The 18502-nt window shown below is 33.6% G+C and overlaps 1 protein-coding gene across 1 annotated transcript; it reads right to left on the minus strand.

Moving 5' to 3' along the window:
- Window positions 1-7301: 7301 nt before the first annotated feature.
- Window positions 7302-9322, minus strand: LOC148602330 (uncharacterized). Its single transcript, XM_088551713.1, has 4 exons — window positions 9165-9322; window positions 8380-8536; window positions 7359-7452; window positions 7302-7327 (listed from the first exon to the last, which is right to left on the minus strand). The coding sequence occupies exons 1-3, from the start codon at window positions 9238-9240 to the stop codon at window positions 7398-7400; spliced, it is 288 nt and encodes a 95-aa protein (XP_088407839.1). The 5' UTR covers window positions 9241-9322; the 3' UTR covers window positions 7302-7327; window positions 7359-7397.
- Window positions 9323-18502: the final 9180 nt, after the last annotated feature.

Below are 18502 nucleotides of genomic sequence, written 5' to 3' on the forward strand. Positions count from 1 at the left end.
ACTTTGTATGTATGATTTTAGTTGCTTTGTGTTCTTTGTTGTGTGTGTCTGTTTTCCATGTCTGGTCTTTGTCCCTGGATTACGTTCTTTTGATTACCGCTATAACCTTGGTTCCCTTGATTACTCTTATATAAATTATGACGTTGAACCATAATCAATCAATCAATCAATCAATCAGTTTTATAACAGTATGGTTTTTCACTTTTACGCACAAGGAAAATCAATGTTTAAAGTAAGATTTTTTCACATCAATATAAATGTATGTCTATTTTGGGCTTTTTCATGTACTCTCCTCTGTTAATGAGTATTCGTGATTGATTAAACAAATAGTCCAAGGAGAAATTTGTATTTGTTTATCTTTTTTTTTAATTTAATCACCTTCTTTTCCTTTGTAATAAAGGCAAACTGTTTTAATTACTACCATCCTTCCCCATACCTGCAAAACAAAAAACTAACAAGACTGATTTTGATGTAAAATCATTAATTATTAATCATTAATGTGAATAAGGTACACACATTCAACTCACAAAGTCTATATGTACTGAGATGGTTTTCAAACAAAGTATATTATCGTTCGTATCTACTCGTTTGAATCCCTGCGAATTGTATGTATGAAATTGATAATTAAAAAGAGTAATCAAGGCAACGAAGACTCTAGCGGAAATCCAAAGAATGTAATCCAGGGACAACGACAAATGAACGACATAAAATAGTAAAGTAGGAGCAGTTTGTGGATGTATTCATCCGATTGGATCAGGTAAGCTGCACGTGGTGTGATATAAATCCAGTGTGATTAAGAAGTTAAAATGACAAAAGTTAAAAAAATGATAAAAATCCCTGAACAAGGTGAAGTCAGAAAACCAAAACACTCGGAGAACGAGTAATCAAGATTCTAGCGGAAATCAAAAGAATGTAATCCAGGCACAAAGACCAGTCATGAAAAAACAGACATAAACAATAACGAACATAAAATAACGAAAATAAAACATACAATGTAACAAAAACAAATGATCAACTCGTACTGCACTAAAAACTGGGATCATAGACCAGGTGCATTTGTAGGGTAAGCGTCTTCTGCTTTTCTAGAAACACTCACGGAGTTGCTTATAAAATATCAAGTCCAGGGTAGACGACAGATAAAAAGAAAACTACAACACGCTGAACTAATCAGTTTTCATGGTGCAGATTGATACACGTAACGATCCACGAGTTCATGATGACGACCATAAAACTTCTGTAGTCATGTCTTCAATCTTGAAGCAACATAACCCTGTCCCAGAGGCCTAACTGTAAAAAGTTTGCGTAGTTACAGCATTCTCTGGTATACATATTAGTCGTTATATGCTGAAGGGATGTTGCCACAAATTAAAGGAACGTTGACAATGAAAAGTTATCGCATTTGTCGTTGTTTTTAGGCGTACCTCCTATTTGAAGTGACAAAGAAATGTATTTTTTACGTCTGTATTTTAATTGAGTATGGGGAATCGATGTATAAAGAGTTGACAAATCATAGGTAATAATGCTTTTGTATTCTGATAATATCTTGGATTGAGGTTTCAAGCAAAAACAAGCAAACAAACTAGTGAAACTAAAATAGACGACACATTCAAACTGACGATAATGACGTCTTACAAAAGAACTAAAGCACTAGCAATATGACTTCCCACAAAACAACTTATTTTTCATGTGTGTGCTAACGCCATGTCATTTGTTTTATCGCCTAAATAAAGGACTAATAATTCATGTAACTAGTTCATTCTGTATCATTGTCAGAGTAAAATTGTTCTAACTGGTACACGGTCAAATATACATTCCAGAAAAAAATAAAATAACAAAAATATCAGGAATGCATTTCAGTTCATTATGAACAAAGCCTTCTCTGTTATTGTGCGAGTTTAACGAAAACAAAATAGGTTCTGTCAGTTGTTAACAGATTCAATATCAGATGTAACGATTTTATTTACGGCACCAGTTATCATTTGAAAATTAAAAAGACAGAACTGTTATCATAATTTTGGTATGAATTAAAAAAGGAAAGCTTCATTACTCACTCAAAACACTATCATTTGGATGATAATATTATGATTATTTCTTTAATCATGATTATTATCTTATAAACATAAGGCAGTTAGCATGGTTGTTCTTCGATAAGCCGTTTTTGTACGATGATTTGTTCTGTATTTATCCGATTTTTTTTGGTTTTTTGCCTATGATGATTTGTATTTTATATCACATCGATCATATCATCTTCCAAATTAATGACTTTTGGTTTAACTTTTCGCTTGTAATTACTTCGGTCTGTAAACGAAAGAATTCCCAAAAATCTGCGTCCTGGAAGAACTTAGCAAATCTTCTTGTTTTCTATGATGAAGCAATATCTTTTCTTGTGTTTATCCGATGTGTTTAAGTCTTATACACTCAAATGTAATTCAAATATATCTACTACTTTAAACAAAGAAATTTAGATGATAAAGTTCGGTGCATTCACTATACAGTGGCTACAGTTGATGTCATTTATTAATGGAAATAAGGTCTGTAAAACACATTTTTCAAACACAATCTGATGACTTTATCAACTGCCCTAAATGGATTTATTCGTCAAGGATATTTAAAATACGTTTCTAATCTCTGAATCTTGTTTTTTACAAAAAGAGATATTTGACCGTTAATAAAAGATTCAATAAAATGTGAAATGTTGTGTTGGCAAAACGGCTGCAGAAAGCGGAAAGGCGAGATCTGGCAAGACGGTACAAACTGCCGAGAAGTAAATTGGCTAAGGTAGGCGTTTCGCTGGTAACAGCGATAACGGAATTTCCTCCGTGCATTACTTAATGAACATGGAGCCCGATCCTCACATACGTTAGGCCACATGTAAATAAGTCACCCTGGTTACAGAGGACGATAAATTCCGACTGGTACCATTCGTGAAACGGCCGCTTTGGTAACAGATAAAGCCTTTTTTAAACCCACCTTCCTACGGTACCACAGAAAGGTATAAAATAATATGGTCCAACCCAGAATTATAGGATCCTGGCCCCCTCTCATATTGCCAGATTCCGCCCGCCATCACTGCAACAATTTCATTTTATTCACTTACATAGCAATAAAATACAATATACAAAAATTGTGTTACTAATTAGAAAAGAGATTCGAAAACAGATTTGCTGCTTTTAAAATTCGGTCTTCTGAGAAAATGTTGCTGGTCATATGGTATTCTTTACATATCGTTAAGAACAAACATGTACATTTTTCCATTCATAGGCCATGTCGGGTATTAAATGAACATCATAATGACAAATACTACTGCAATTGTGGTTACACTGTAAGAGTCAAATCTGTAATATAATAAACAAAAATGTTTGGCTTTATAAGTTTGTAACTTTGGCGTTCTGAATGACAAATCCAACCTCACAAAAAACGCGAAAGTTGCACTTTGCGATTCTATGTATCAGGGTTTTAAAAGATAGAAACGATAATACGGCATCTTGCTAATCCGTAAATATTGAATATCGTACCATGCATCATTAAGATAATACTCCACCTTGTGATTCGTAAAATATGAGCATTTTGGTGACAAATCCAGCATCATAAGATGATGGTGCGCTATTCGAGTCTGTAAATAATGGTGCTTTGAATGTACCATGACGTAACAGGTTACTGACGTATGCATAATAAAGGCTTGTCGAAAACCGGACACAACTCTGGAATCGGCGTTACATTAATTGAACTTTCATTAAACTCGCTTTATCGTTTACCCGATAACCAGTACTTAATAAAAAATTCAATAAAATGTGAAACAAACCGCCGAGAAGTAAATTGGCTAAGGTAGGCGTTTTGCTGGTAACAACGATAACGGAAGTTCCTCCGTGCATTACTTAATGAACAGGGAGCCCGATCCTCACATACGTTAGGCTACATTTCAATAAGTCACCCTGGTTTCAGAGAACGAGAAATTCCGAGTATTACCGTTCATGAACCGGCCGCTCTGGTAACAGATAAAGCCTTACTTAAACCCACCTTCCCGTGGTACCACAGAAAGGTATAAAATGGTCCAAAGCAGAATTATAGGATCCTGATCCCCCTCTCATCTTGCCAGATTCCGCAAATATGGTCACGTCCAAACGTATCCATCCCCAAAAGTGTGGGACGAAAACATTTTGTTGTTGTTTATTTTAGATATATGTAGGCTACTGTCGTACTGATGTATATGATCGTTTTAATATTCATTAGCAAATGAGTTTCGCACTTTTCGATGTTTTACTACTGCTACAGTATATATTTTGTGTTATATGTTTTATGTGATGCATCTAATTGTAAATAATTGTAATTCAAGGTATTCGAAATATTTCTGTCCCCTCTCGTAATGTTCTCTTTCCTAAATATAAACGGGTTAACTTAAGGAACTTACCATGCATCGGAAACCCTTGTAACCTGGTATCGGTTATATATAATATTTCCCTCAAGTGTCAGGGTTACATGTAGTTCAATTTCTGATTTTGCAGTCACTGTGTTCCTTTTCCTAGGTCTGTCAATACCTAGCTCCTTGGTCTGATTGTTTTCTTGCTTTCACTGTTTACTTTGGCATACCGTCTCATTCGACCAACTTGCTAGTGTCCGACTTTTTACAAAACATTTTATGTGTGTACTTCCATGAATTATTATACAAATTTCTTCATCATGCCTCTAGGGAGAACTAGAATTTTCTATTTGACAGCAAAAATTGGCCTACTGCACAGTGCCTCCCGGAAGGGGGACTGGTGCGGGCCCAAAAGTCACATTTCAGCAGTACAATAAAGCCGTAAATGAAACATACATGTATGTACGATAATAGAAATTCCAATTGCTGCTTTTAAGAGTAACGCCAGCTTATCATATATGTAGATGATTCGTTTGCATAGTTTACATACCCATCTAATATAGAAAAAACCCCGTTGCACTGTCCTTGACGGAGACAAACTAGCCGTCCATAGACATAGTTTACCTATACAGTAATATTATTGCAAATGTTGAAGGTGATTTAACCTATGAATATAATGTCATACAAAACGGCTACAAGTAAAAATGATTTTTTTCCCCTTTACTTCAAAACATAAACAAAATAAAACTCTCGATTTGAAGAGCGAAGTAGTTAACTTACCGAGATTTATAAACAGAACTGACAGAGTCCACAAAAAGACCTTTTATTCAGCTCGAGCTTGAATCAACGTACACTGAACAGTCGATATTGCGCGTTCTCCTCGCTTCTCTCCTTTTGAGCATTCCGTCTTATTCAGGCCGAAAATGTTGAATTGCATGCATTTCATTTTGAGAACCGTTCGCCATTCATGAACGCTGACAATAACGTAACAGGTTACTGACGTAAGCATTATAAAGGCTTGTCGAAAACCAGAATAGGCGTTACACTGATTGAACTTTCATTAAACTTGCTTTATCGTTTACCCGATAACCAGTACCTGATTGCATCCCTATACGTAGAAGTAATTTTTGGGCACGGATCCAAGGACATGCGTTTCACTTTAAGTTAAGAACAGATATTTTTGTTTGCATCAATCTTGATCTTTCATAAAATTTGCTTCAAAAACATATTCTTGCATCGTTTTGCTCGGAATTCATTCTATGATTGCTTCCTTACATGAAATACTAGATCAGTCCCTGAACTACTTAAAATATTACTTGACGTTAACAATTCCAAAACCAGTGAATTTGAATTGTAGTGCCCGATTATTTCTCATGCTGGTAGTTTTATAAAGTATTGTCATTATCAGACATGTTCTAAACTTTCTTTCAGTAACTTTGAAAGTTCTTTTAGTAAATATCTTATTTTGTCGATATGATTTTTAGAATTAGGTGTTCCACGAAAAGAACTAAAAGTAGTATTTAGTGAATTTAATGGTGTGCTTGTTTGTAGTGTTAGTCCATTTTACGACCTTACATTAAAGGGGAGTGGTTAAGGCCTTATCAAACTGGTTTTATCCCACTGCAGATATGCGCCATCATGTCCACAGTCAGGAAAACTAGGTCATTAAAGTGTCGCTGTACCGTTATTATACTTTTTTTAACCATAACAATTTTGTTCTGTGTATTTTATGTGTGGTTTTTGGCTTTATGTTCTTTGTTGTGTATGTCTGTTTTCCTTGTCTGGTCTTTGTGATTTATGGTTTTCCACAATTTCTTCTTTGGAGAGTGCTGTAGCAGTATAGTATTATCACTGCTATTATTTTCTACGTCTGCCTGTGATAATAAACATTGGATGTAAAACGTTTTGCAGACAAAAACAGTTCTGTTTTGAGGTTTGTCTACTGGTGCGACAACATTTTTCAATGTTTTTGCTACATCGGGGTCCTTGAAAACTGATGTAGCATTGCCACTCATTGACCTACTTAAAACTTTCATTCGTTTCAAAATTAAAGACATCACGGCCTTTAACCACTCTGGCAGAGAATCAATGTCCTCTTGTTCTCGTTTTTCCATTTTCTGGCGTAGTCCTCCACGGCATTCATAAGAACTTATTAACATGTTATGGAGCGCGATTCACGGTACTTGGACCTTTAGAAAGGATATTACGCAGAGATTCGTTTTCGATGATGGACAAATCTCCAGTAACGCCGTGACGGGAAGGACCTTAAATGGAGAGTTTTTGCAAGAACAGTCAGGTGGTTTAGCCTTGAAATCCTTATTCTCGAGGTTCCATCAAGTACATGTATATAATTGCCATATTATATGAGCGTTTATTTTTTTATCATGTTCCCCTAATGTAGTGGGGAACGTATTGTTTTTTTTTTTTGTTTTTTTTTTTTTTTGGTGTTGACACTAACAATTTTTCTTTGATACCAGTGCTTTATCCGTAACTCCTCCAAAATGGCTGGAGTGAAATAGAATGAAACCAACTTTGCACAAACAAAGGTCATCATTAGGATATGTGCAAACACATATTACAATTTTAATAATTGCTGCCGTATAAAGTAAAAAAATAAGGAAAAATCTTAGAGACTTCATGTTTGGTTGTGAAATAGATCACTACTCCGGATTTCAGTCGGTCATTTTGAAAAAATTCCAAAATGCCAGCCAAACATTTTTTTCTCAATAAAAAAACAGAATTTGGGAACTCATGTGACAATGGGAAAGATTGGTGAACATCTATGACAGTGTCCAATGCATTTAAACTGCCTTTCTTTTGTTTTTGCAACGATCACACATTTTTACTCATCATAACTCATTTTGTGCAATTCCCGTTTTGTTTTTGTATTGTTTATTTTTACTTTGATTGAGTAGATACATCTTCAGATAAGTTAACTGTCGAATACGATTATATTTTTTATTGAACAGATCCCTCTGTTGTATTTATACAGATCTTATCGTCCCTCTGTTGTATTTATACAGATCTTATCGTCCCTCTGTTATACAGAAGCTGCTGTTGTTACATGCCCAAAGTGTTGTACAGCTTGTTGAAAACTAAAATAAAAAAGAATCCCTTAAACCACGGTAATGTAGTAGCCTTGAGTAAAATAATTTAAACATTAGGTTCAATTATTTTATGAAAATTTAGGCTGAGTTGTCTTAATTCTGTTATAATTCGTGAATGCTAAGGATTAATGCTTTTGTGGTGTTATATAGTAAACATAAATAATGGGTTTTAAAGTCTAATAAGTTTTATAAATTCGGGGTTCTAAAAATCTTAACAGTAAGTTGTGTATGTTAAACTTTATATATTACCCAGTGGAACATCAATTTTTTCAAGTCCCTGTCCTCGACAATGGGACATTTTGACAAATAGTTGTAATGTTTACATCAGCAAAAATAATGATGCGTCAGCACTAAGATGACTCAAAAAAAGCAGGACGACGGAAATAATTGGACAATCCTAAGATCAAAATAAGTATGATCATTTTCAGTGGTTTTGCTAAAGCAGTTAATAGGTAAATCTATTCAAATAACCTAATGGAAAATGCGGTCGGGAATTGAATCATGTGGGCTGATATAACAAATTGAGATATTGAATGCCAAACTTTTTTTTTCATGCGCATATTAGTCAACTGTTTTGCTTCAATAATGAAGAAAGATATTTTAACAAAAATTTGAAAAATATTGCATTCACTATTCACAAAATAATGACTTTGCTCATTTTAAAATATTCCATTGCTCGACACATCATGATTTTTTGTTTTTATAATTTCAAATGCCAAATTTTGCATTCTTTTGTATTTCTTTCAAAGTGATTCACTTCTTATAAATTGGGCATGGTTTATATTGTTATTAGTTGGGCAGGGTGTAATTGAATGAAAAATGGCGAATGAGACTATTAGTTGATGATTAAAACGTTAGAATTATTTACAAAAGTAAGAAGACTTAATTGTATGTAAATTTGATACACTTTCTTACCTTTTACAGACAAGAGGACAGCTGAATTGAAGTAGATTGTCGGCCTTGATGAGGACATGACATTCCTGTTCACAAGCTGCTTCTGTGGCATCAGTTCCAACAACTGCAACTATTTGGTCAATTAGTCCTTTAAAATGTTCCTGGTGCAGAAAGCTATCTACAAAATGTACAAACAGATTCAGATTTACCCTGCAAGTACATCTACCCTATTTATATAAATATATAATTGGAAATTAATGCGAAACAACCAACATACAGTAAAATTACGAAAGTATCCATACTTAATTAATGAGTCTTTTTTATACTGTAATCTTTCTTTTTGAGCAATCAAAAAGAATTGACAGTATATTCATTAATGGTATATGGTCACTGACAGTATATGACACTTCGGATACGTCTCTTTTCCTACCTATGCACGACTTACCTATTTATCGAAGCGTCAATATCAGAAGTGGGGAAGAAATTGAATGTCGTATAAAAATGAAACTCGATTTAAGATATGATTAAGGTTACAGAATGAAGACAATGCTGTAATAGTTTATTGACTGGAAATAAAATCGATACTCGATTTTGAAACGAATCGGAAATTCTAAGCGCCAACCATATATCGTTTTTATTTCAAAGCTTAAAGTACATATTAACGGGTATTTGCTTCCGCCAAAAATTACTTTTCTTGAAATTCGTGGAAATTGATTTAGAGCAAGAATATGTACAATTACAGTAATTTCACACAAGGTCCTATGTACTTACTTTTCAGTTTAGCCACATATTCCGTAAAAACTTACCAAGGAAGACTCTCTTTTGCACTGGTACTGAGTAACACAGAGCTAGTGTAGCAAAAAGGAACAGTACACACTTCATGTCTATCTACGTCTGTAAATAGCAAACAAGTATTGATTAGCATGAAGTGTCAGCAAGGTTATAGCGTTAATCAAAAGAATGTAATCCAGGGACAAAGACCAGACATGGAAAACAGACATACACAACAAAGAACATAAAGTAACTAAAATCATATATACAAAGTAAAAAAAGCAAATGAGCAACTCGGATTCCACTAAAAACTTGGAGCATGGACCAGGTACACCGGTAGGGTAAGCGTCCGAGGTAGACGAAATAGTAAAGAAAAATCATGTTACGTTGAACAAATCAGTTTTTTTTTGGCGCAGATGGATACACCGTAACGATCCACGAGTTTATGATGACGACCATAAAACTTCTGTAGTGATGACCTAAATCTTGTAGCAACATAACCATGTTCCAGAAGCCTATTTGTTAGAATTTTAGTGCGATACAAAAAGTTCGCGTAGTTTATTGCAAGCTCTGAGCATAAAAGAGTGGGAACTGATGACGCATGGTTGCTAGACGATGAAATATGATGGTGTTTGATATTGATTAAGTCTAATTAAAATTGTTTTAGTAAAATGAAATAAGAATGCAGAACGTGTTGCTACTATATTTGCGTTAATTTTATTTATCGATAATTTGTGACATTTTCCTTAGATTTACACAGATTGATTATTCTTGTCACAGCGCTCCTGGCCCTGATAAACATTACAGGTCAGTCGACACCATGACATGAGTTTAATAATCGTAACGTCACAGTGGGGTAAAATGACGATAGCTCATCCTGACAAAATAGGTCATTCGAATGTATTCGTTTTCAACGTCAAAATTGTGATTTTTGTTGTTTTTTTTAACAGTGTAAACGAAAATAAAATGTTACCTATAAATTATCGATTAACAAAATATAATGCAATTGGTTTTTGATACTGGCTTTCTAACAGGAATATCAGGCTCTGACGGGTTCTGACGGGTTCTTACGGGTTCGATACCTATGATCAAACACCAATGACCTAATATTCTAGACATAACGTTATGTTGGTTGTTTGAAATGCTGTAAATTCAATCTCAAACCTGTAAAATTTGATTCCTACTAAAGTGATAAGAAACGTATTCAAAGTTATTTTAATCTCAAATACAGTCTGTTATAAATTACGTCCTTGTCTTTGATAAGAAACGTATTCAAAGTTATTTTAATCTCAAATACAGTCTGTTATAAATTACGTCCTTGTCTTGGTGTCTTATCGTTAAATAGTGCTCTAGAAAAGATCCCTAATTCTAACCTTTTGTATATTTTGATTAAGCAATGCCACTTTTGTTTTTGTTCCTAAGAACGATTTATATAAGTAATATGGGGTAGGCATTGCCTAAATCAGCAAGCACCATGAGCTTTACCATGCATGATGTATCGTCTTTGCGAGACTCGTAAAATTAATAAAGGAGTTTTATTTTCAATAAATAAATAACTTGAACAAAATTCAGTTGCTAATTCTAAACAAGAAAATGATTGCCTTTCCTTTTTTAGAAAAGCTATGCTTCAATTTTGATATTACAGTCGGATTTTTATTTTTTCCCAAGGCGTGTTAGGTTCTTGACAACAGCTATAGTGGAAGAGCGGTGATACACGTACATACATCCTCGTATATAAATAAGTTTTTAAAAACATAACATTCACTTCTTTAAATAAGTAAAAAAAAATAGAAAAAGACTCGGTTTGTTTGCTTGTTTGTTGGGGTTTAACGTCCGAGCAGCAATATTTCAGCCATATTCAGACAATGAACATGAAATGGATGATAAAATGAACATGAAATGAAAAAAAGAATGGATGGGTCACAAGGATAATTGGGTCGACAAATTTTGATTGCCACTGGAAAAAGGGGGGATGGGTAAGGTCGGGCAATTTAGCCTCCTGTGGCGGAGCACAAAGGTTCCTACTCCTATCAAATACCACAGCAGGGTTCTTTAACGTGCGAGGAACGTGGCATCTTTCCCAACACGGTGCACCACTATGGTTTGCGGTCAGGTTTTCCGTATTATAGCCTGACAACCCCAGCATGTAACACGCCAGGGGTACCCCATTCAACCACCTGGGGGACACATCCCAGTGGCTCTGTGGGCAGAGCGCCTAGCCCCCGGCTAGGTTTCTGAGCACTATTTTTAGTTGCCTTATACGACAAGCTTAGCGCTGCTGCAGGCCTATTCTTTTAACACCCGGACCTTCATGAAAGACTCGGAAACTATCAGAAAAAATCAATTTATTTTTACTGAAACGTAATCTTAACCTATATTTTTCTATTTGTTTGATTGAAGGAAATGATTAATTTTCTCCGTAAGGACAGTCACCTTTTGTTATTTCTGGGACATGATTTTTTCTCGGTAGTATATCAGGGAACCTTAAGAGAAAATAAGAACGTACACATAATAACCGTAGAGCAAACACCGCTTCGCGGCCCTCGCTATTAAGCGGTAATGTCCTATTGAATGTCTAAAGTAGACCTATCTTCCTCTGGTAACTGTTCAATTTATTTCTTGGCAGAAAACAATGTAAGTAGATCGTTATAAAAGACTTTGTGCACACGGCATTCTTCGTTCTGTGTACTGGATATCATTCACTATTTAATGTGATCAGGGAACATTTTATTTTCCTCTTGTCAGTGCGCTTGTTTTCATCTTTATACTACATATCTCCTTAAAACTTTATCTATTTATTTTGTTTGACTAATTTAACAAACTACGTTCAGATGTTGAAGAAAAAATCAAGGGAACATTGGTTATAGCGGTAATCAAAAGAATGTAATCCAGAGACAAAGACCGGACATGGAAAACAGAACAAACAATATGAAGTAACTAAAATCATACATACAAAGTAACAAAAGCAAATGAGCAACTCGGACTTCACTAAAAACTGGGAGCATGGACCAGGTGCACCGTCTTAACTCGATTAGGATGAAGGGTGGCCATCTTAACTTGATTTAGGTATGGGTTTGTCAATTTTCCAACAATCTGGCTTACGTATGTTTACCTGTCTTTTACCTCCCAATTGTATTTATTATGCTATCGCAAAGATGTACTTTGAAAAACAAGTACAGGTTTTTTTTCTTCTGGAAACAATCATACAAAAGGACAAAATAATAATTGCTTTTTCCATAATGTAATTATTTCTTTCAGTCATGTGTCTAATAATACAACTTATTTATTTAACTATATTGGCAGAAAACTAGCCATGTTCTTCTACACCGTAAGAATTACTCGTTACTGAAAAGATATGGGTTATTTTCTGCAAACACTTTGAAAATGTACCACAAATCAGAATATCATAAAGGTCCTTTTAACAATTGCACAAAGTTTACGACCTTTTGAAGACAAAATGACAATTCGTTCGTCTTGGAAGCTTCAAAGCATACGAATAGCGAGTTCAAAATTAATCTCTCTTTGATGATGAAATTGCAATGTATTTCATATGATTCAAACCTCAAGTCTAGTAACTGACACAAGATACAGAAACAAATGCTATTTCTGACATTTAGACAATACTTTGAATAGAATTTCATTTAAAGATTTCTGTGTTTTCCCACCCACTGTCTGATTCTTACAAAAATAGCATTTAATAAGATCTTGAAATAAAAAGACATATTCACATAACATTGGAGAACAAGAAATATAAAATAAGAAAGTTAAATATCTAACACAGCCTTACCCTTCTTCTCAAGAATGAAAGTGATCAGAAGTTCGCCAGAGATCGCTTTAAGCATGATTGTTCTCTGTTATCACTGCTGACCCAACATATCTTAAAAATCGGGGTCCAAGATTTAGTGCAAAGTACCGCCTGCAATATTCAGTGTTACGGACACATGAGTATTTTGAAATTAAGTAGAACCTGGCGTGATCTATTTATTACGTCAAAGTGACAATCAGAATATTGTTTTGCTTTTTTTTTAATTCCGCACTCACACAAGATTAGGTTTAAATTACAAATCAATTATCCATATTTAATCTGTTTGTAAGCAATATATTGTGAATGTATAACGATAATGGAAATGGTGAATATTTCAAAGAGACAACAACTCCACCAGGATGAAAAAAGTCAGCTTAAGGCCACCGATAGTCTGCAATGACTTACGACGAAACCCTCACACCACAGTTCTGTCTGCAGCTTGCACAGAGACATTATACATAGGTTCAGCGAAAACGTTGTCCCTATATACTCCATCAACATAAATGTAAACTGAAAGTGAAAACAAAACAATACATACAGAGGTTTGAAACTTCTGACTTGGGACAGGCTCAAATAATTTGAAACAACATTTTTTTAATATGTACAGCCTGTGCATGTATATTTGTTGTAAATAACTTGGATACAATTATTCAGAAATAATGCAGATATTGAGGTATATAAATTTCAGGTAACAGTATGGTTAAGTTAATGTGTCATGGCAGCAAGTTTAAATGATAACAATTACACTCAAATGTAATCTGAATAAGCCAACCATCACAATATCTAATTTTAGGACCAGCAGTCCTTTTCACAAAAAATCGTTAGTGTAATATTTGTCGCAATTTATGACGTTATAATAGGTTGCTCATTTGCTTAAGTTGCCTGATTTGCCTCGGATATATTCAAAATATCTAGAAAGCAACTGTAAAAATATTTAAACATATCCTGAAGCAATTGTGGCGAATATAATATTATAACACACTAAATATGACCTTTCATTATCTTAAAAGGTAAAACTTTACAAATACTTTGAATCATTTTCGTTATATTTGATAGTTATTTCACAATGAGGTAAAAATACATGTATAATGCAAAAAAATATCTGCGGGTTTTTTTCCAGTATTACTAACATTTTGCCTGATTTTTAGACAAGAAGTACTTAAACTTCAACAATTCGCCACATCCTTGGGTAAAAAATGTTAATGGTTTTATTGAAATTGTCTTTTTCTAAGATTTAGATATATATAATTAAAATATGGTCCATATTTTAAAATGAATATAGCAGACAAAATAGCAAAAATGAAAGCAACAACAAAACGCATCAAACTGATCAACATACAAACACAACATACAAACAACTTATACAAAATTGGTATGTTTTTTACTGTCTTCTGTTGTGTGTAGTAAGTCTAGATACATGTGTAATACAAGGAAGGAATGACTCCTCAGCGTTGTAGGTGGTTTGAAATTTGTAATGTGCAAATTTGCACTGTGATAGTACAAAATAATTATCATGGTACAGTATTAGGGCTGTACATATAATACCATATAGAAACTCTAAAATGATATATATATATAAAGGTCTGAAACATTCCCAACGATGTTAGAACTGTCAAATGTGCAATGCAAATTTTTGGTCGTTCCCTCCGCAGGACTCGAACTCGTACCGCTGTGACAGTCCAGCGCCAGTTGGGCTATATGAAAATATAGTTTTCGCTGGCCGGGTCTTTCCTCCTCGTAGGATTAATCTAGGACATCTAAAGGAGCTGTCCCGTACTACCATACATCGTGTACTAAGTTACAGCCCTAGATTAATCCTACGATATATTGTTTTTATTCGATTCGCTTTATGTACGTAGATCGTTTCAGTTTAATGTGTTCACGTTTAGACGTTTATTTTTATTTTCTATAATTAATTTATTTTTACGTATTCGAAGCATCCCAATGCCGACGCTTTGGTATTTTTCCCGATATCTATACATTTTGAAATAACATGTACTAAGATCTGACTGAATTGACACAATTTTAAACTTAAGATATTAATTCTTTAAATATTCTGTATTGTGACCAACAAATGTTGTTCGAACACTTCAAGGGCATTTCGGACTTGTTTATCTCTGGTCAAACATTGTAAAATGACATACAACATGTAGACAACTTTACTTGATACATGACTGAATGTACTTTAATTGGAAAAATGGGAACTTGATTTCAATCTATATCATTTAATCTTTTTTTTATTTTAGTATATCAATATGCTTGAACGTAAATTTTGGAAAGAATTTATTTTACCTCTTGAAGCGTGAAGAAAATATATGCATTTTTTTGTATAATATCAGCAAATTTTACGATGGTTGTTTCCAGTTAAAATAATGTGTACGATTTGGGTTACCCGTGGGATGTTGCATTTGTGAGCTAGAAACCTTGCGTATAGGGTTTGAAGTCTCGTTCTAGTTTTATTATACTTATTGGAATTTTCGATGTAGAACGTATTGAAATCCAATGACTGATCTGCAATTTACTTCCGGGATCTCAAAACGTTTCATTACAATGCAAAAGCTTCTATTTATTTCTTTTCTTAACTCGTTTATTATGTAGAAATATAGTTTTTAATATTTATTGGCTTGTTTACTTAAAAAGATGTTTTATTTTTAATTCTGAACCCATCCTCTGTAAAGGATAGTTTCCATGCATTCGAATGGCAGATTAGGACCCATTCTCGTAAAACACTAGGTCACGCGACGAGACTTACATGACCTATTGGATAAGTGCAAATCGTATTCGTCCTGCAATGCTTGAAATATTTGCTATAGGAAGTAGAACCACTACATACAAAAATGTTTGTGTCATGAGGTGGCGTCAAACAAACATAGTTACTTTATTTTCGGGGATTTAGCTGAAATGATTTATTTAGAAAAGGAACCTTTTTTCAATAAATGTATTTTAAGTCACAATCTGTGTAGTAATTCTTCCAGGTGATCTTCAAATGGGAAATTCAGGGGGATTATTTTCTTCTTATATTGTCTTTGAATAATTTATATTAAATCATGTGTTCAAGATGTAAAGATTTGCAATAAAAAATATTAAAAAATATTTGTGGCTTTCACATAAACGCGTGACATGAAATTCAGCCCTTTTTTACTTTTTAAATGTCCTTCACAAATTTATAATTGCAATAAATAAAATGCGGATTTGAATATAACGCACTTACATTCAAATTCGTAAAATAATTCACGTTAATAAAAGAAAGTCTTTCTACAACTGATAAATCAGTGTTTTTTGCAGTTTAATCAAAGTGATTTAGACAAGCCAAATTAAACATAGTTTCTTTACAAACGGTAAAACGTTTCAAATTCGTGTAAGTGAAATGATGACCAAATCAAGGTAATGAACATAACATTTATAAATCATTGGAACGTTTGTTTAAAGCATTTTTCATCAATCTCATCTAAGCATCAAAGTAACTTGAATGGATTTCATTTTATTTCGATTGAAAGCTTGATAGGGTTTGGTAAAATTGAATATGATATAAACATATCACTGATTTCAAGATTTATGTCCCTTACCCTAGGTTTACCTTCTTAGGTTAACATAAATACTAACATTCTTTTTTACAATTGTTGCCCGCTTTAAACTTCAAAAATAATCAAAGGTCATCGTCTTTGTTCCTAAGAAATCATGTCGGATTTTCCAAACTATCAGAAGATAATCACCTGACTCAGATTTCGTTATGTTATTAGACGTTCTACATTACGTACTTCAAGTACAAGTCCATATAAAGGACTGCCAATGATATAGGGGATTGACATTTTAGAAAAACATTTTCTTTTCAAGCTATAAATACTATATTTTTACATAGCGATAGTCCCTTCTGTATTTACATCTGCGCTTTTGAGTAGACTTTACACGAATCTCCTACACAAATCAACCGAACCAAGAACGTTAACTCTTGCAAGGTACCAACGTCATGCACATTATTATTATTTATATCTCAAAAGTGTAACAACCGAATAGAAAAGATTGGTCCTGTGGTCTGTTACTAATTCTGAAAACAAATAATAATTTGGAAGGGTTTTGACATGCTTGATTCACCTGTCTTATTGTTATAAATAATGCTCCTTAAAATACATATTTGCAATAACGGTGGTGATATTTGCGACATAGGCGTTTTTGTTCATATTTCAAATAATTTATGTAGAGGAAGTGTTCTTCAAAGTTTGACATCTTTTGATTGAATGATTAATTTCCAAGATGGGTATCTTGGCAATAAGCTAGGAGATTTCAACTTTCAATAGGAATTTGCTTCATTTCTTACAATTAGGCTACTGGAGTTGTGTTGCTACAAGATTGAAGTCATCATCAGTACAGAAATGTTGTTGTCGTTAACATAACCTCGTTTTTCGTTATGGTGTATCCATCTCCACCACGAGAATCGATTGTTTAACGTGTCATAGCTTTCCTTTCCTCTGTCGGCTATCCCGGACTTGTTTTTTCATGAGCAAATTGACGGGTGTTCTAGAAAAGCAGAGGACACTTACCCTACCGGTGCACCTGGTCCATGCTCCAAATTTTTCAGTGAAGTACGGGTTACTCATTTTTTTTATTTTATTTATTTTTTTTTAATTTTTTTTATTATTATTTATTTTTTTTTAATTTTTTTTATTATTATTATTTTTTTTTTTGGTTTATGTTCTTTATTGTGTGTGTCTGTTTTCCGTTTCTGATTTTTGTCCCTTGATTACATCCTTTTGATTTCTGCAAGAATCTGGTTTCTTTGATTACTCTCGAAAACATATTAATTATGTGTGTCTCACTAAGTTTTTCATTTCTAAAAGTATTTTTGTGTTTATTTCAAAACAATTTTTTTAACGATCATATTTGTAAATTTCTATTCATTTAAAATAAGAATGTACTACGTTAAGTATGATTTTTTCTAATTTGTCACCATCCTAATGCCAATTTTGCAACAGAAATATCAAAAATACTTAAGGAATCTTATAAAATTTCTGTAAGTCTAAGTACATCATTCTTATCAAGTTAATAGTGCTATATATTTCACATAAATGTAGAAGTTACTTTTGTGCTAAATATTTTAGTCTTCCAAATAATGTCACCGACATCCAAATTTTTCATTTTATTTAAAATCAATTTCGTTTGTTTATTGTTAGAACACTTATCGTTTAACAAAACTTGTGTGCCCAGTTAAAGAATGTTGCATTAACAGTCCTTGGGTTTATATGCATTATTTCCCTTCGTAAGTATTTGATAACGATTTACAGTTTCCGTTTGCATTTGTAATTATTAAGAAGATTAAAAATTCATTTAACCTGTAGTAAGAATTTAGATTCTACATTCAGAAAAACCATCGTATTTTCTGTATCTACAGAAAGCAATTTAGCTCCCCTTGCTATCTACATAAAAGCAAAAAAACAAGGGAAAATGTCTTACCTACGCACCAATGTCAATAGTGTTTTATACGTAACGCGGTGTTGCATTATTGCTGAAAGATTATTACCTGATTAAACTCACATGCAATATGGCGGGTGTTGCTTGCGGAGCAGGACATGT

This window comes from Perna viridis, chromosome 11 (assembly GCF_037379345.1).
Source record: "Perna viridis isolate PV_CMFRI_1.1 ecotype Kerala chromosome 11, ASM3737934v1, whole genome shotgun sequence".
Taxonomy (NCBI): domain Eukaryota; kingdom Metazoa; phylum Mollusca; class Bivalvia; order Mytilida; family Mytilidae; genus Perna; species Perna viridis.

Excerpts from the sequence above, each read along its gene's own strand:
- LOC148602330 (XM_088551713.1), bottom strand. The coding sequence starts at position 9,240 with ATGAAGTGTGTACTGTTCCTTTTTGCTACACTAGCTCTGTGTTACTCA. Across the intron at positions 8,537-9,164 it reads GCAAAAGAGAGTCTTCCTTG|ATAGCTTTCTGCACCAGGAA; the intron begins GTAAGTTTTTAC and ends TACATTTTGTAG. Across the intron at positions 7,453-8,379 it reads TGTCCTCTTGTCTGTAAAAG|TTTTCAACAAGCTGTACAAC; the intron begins GTAAGAAAGTGT and ends TTTTTATTTTAG.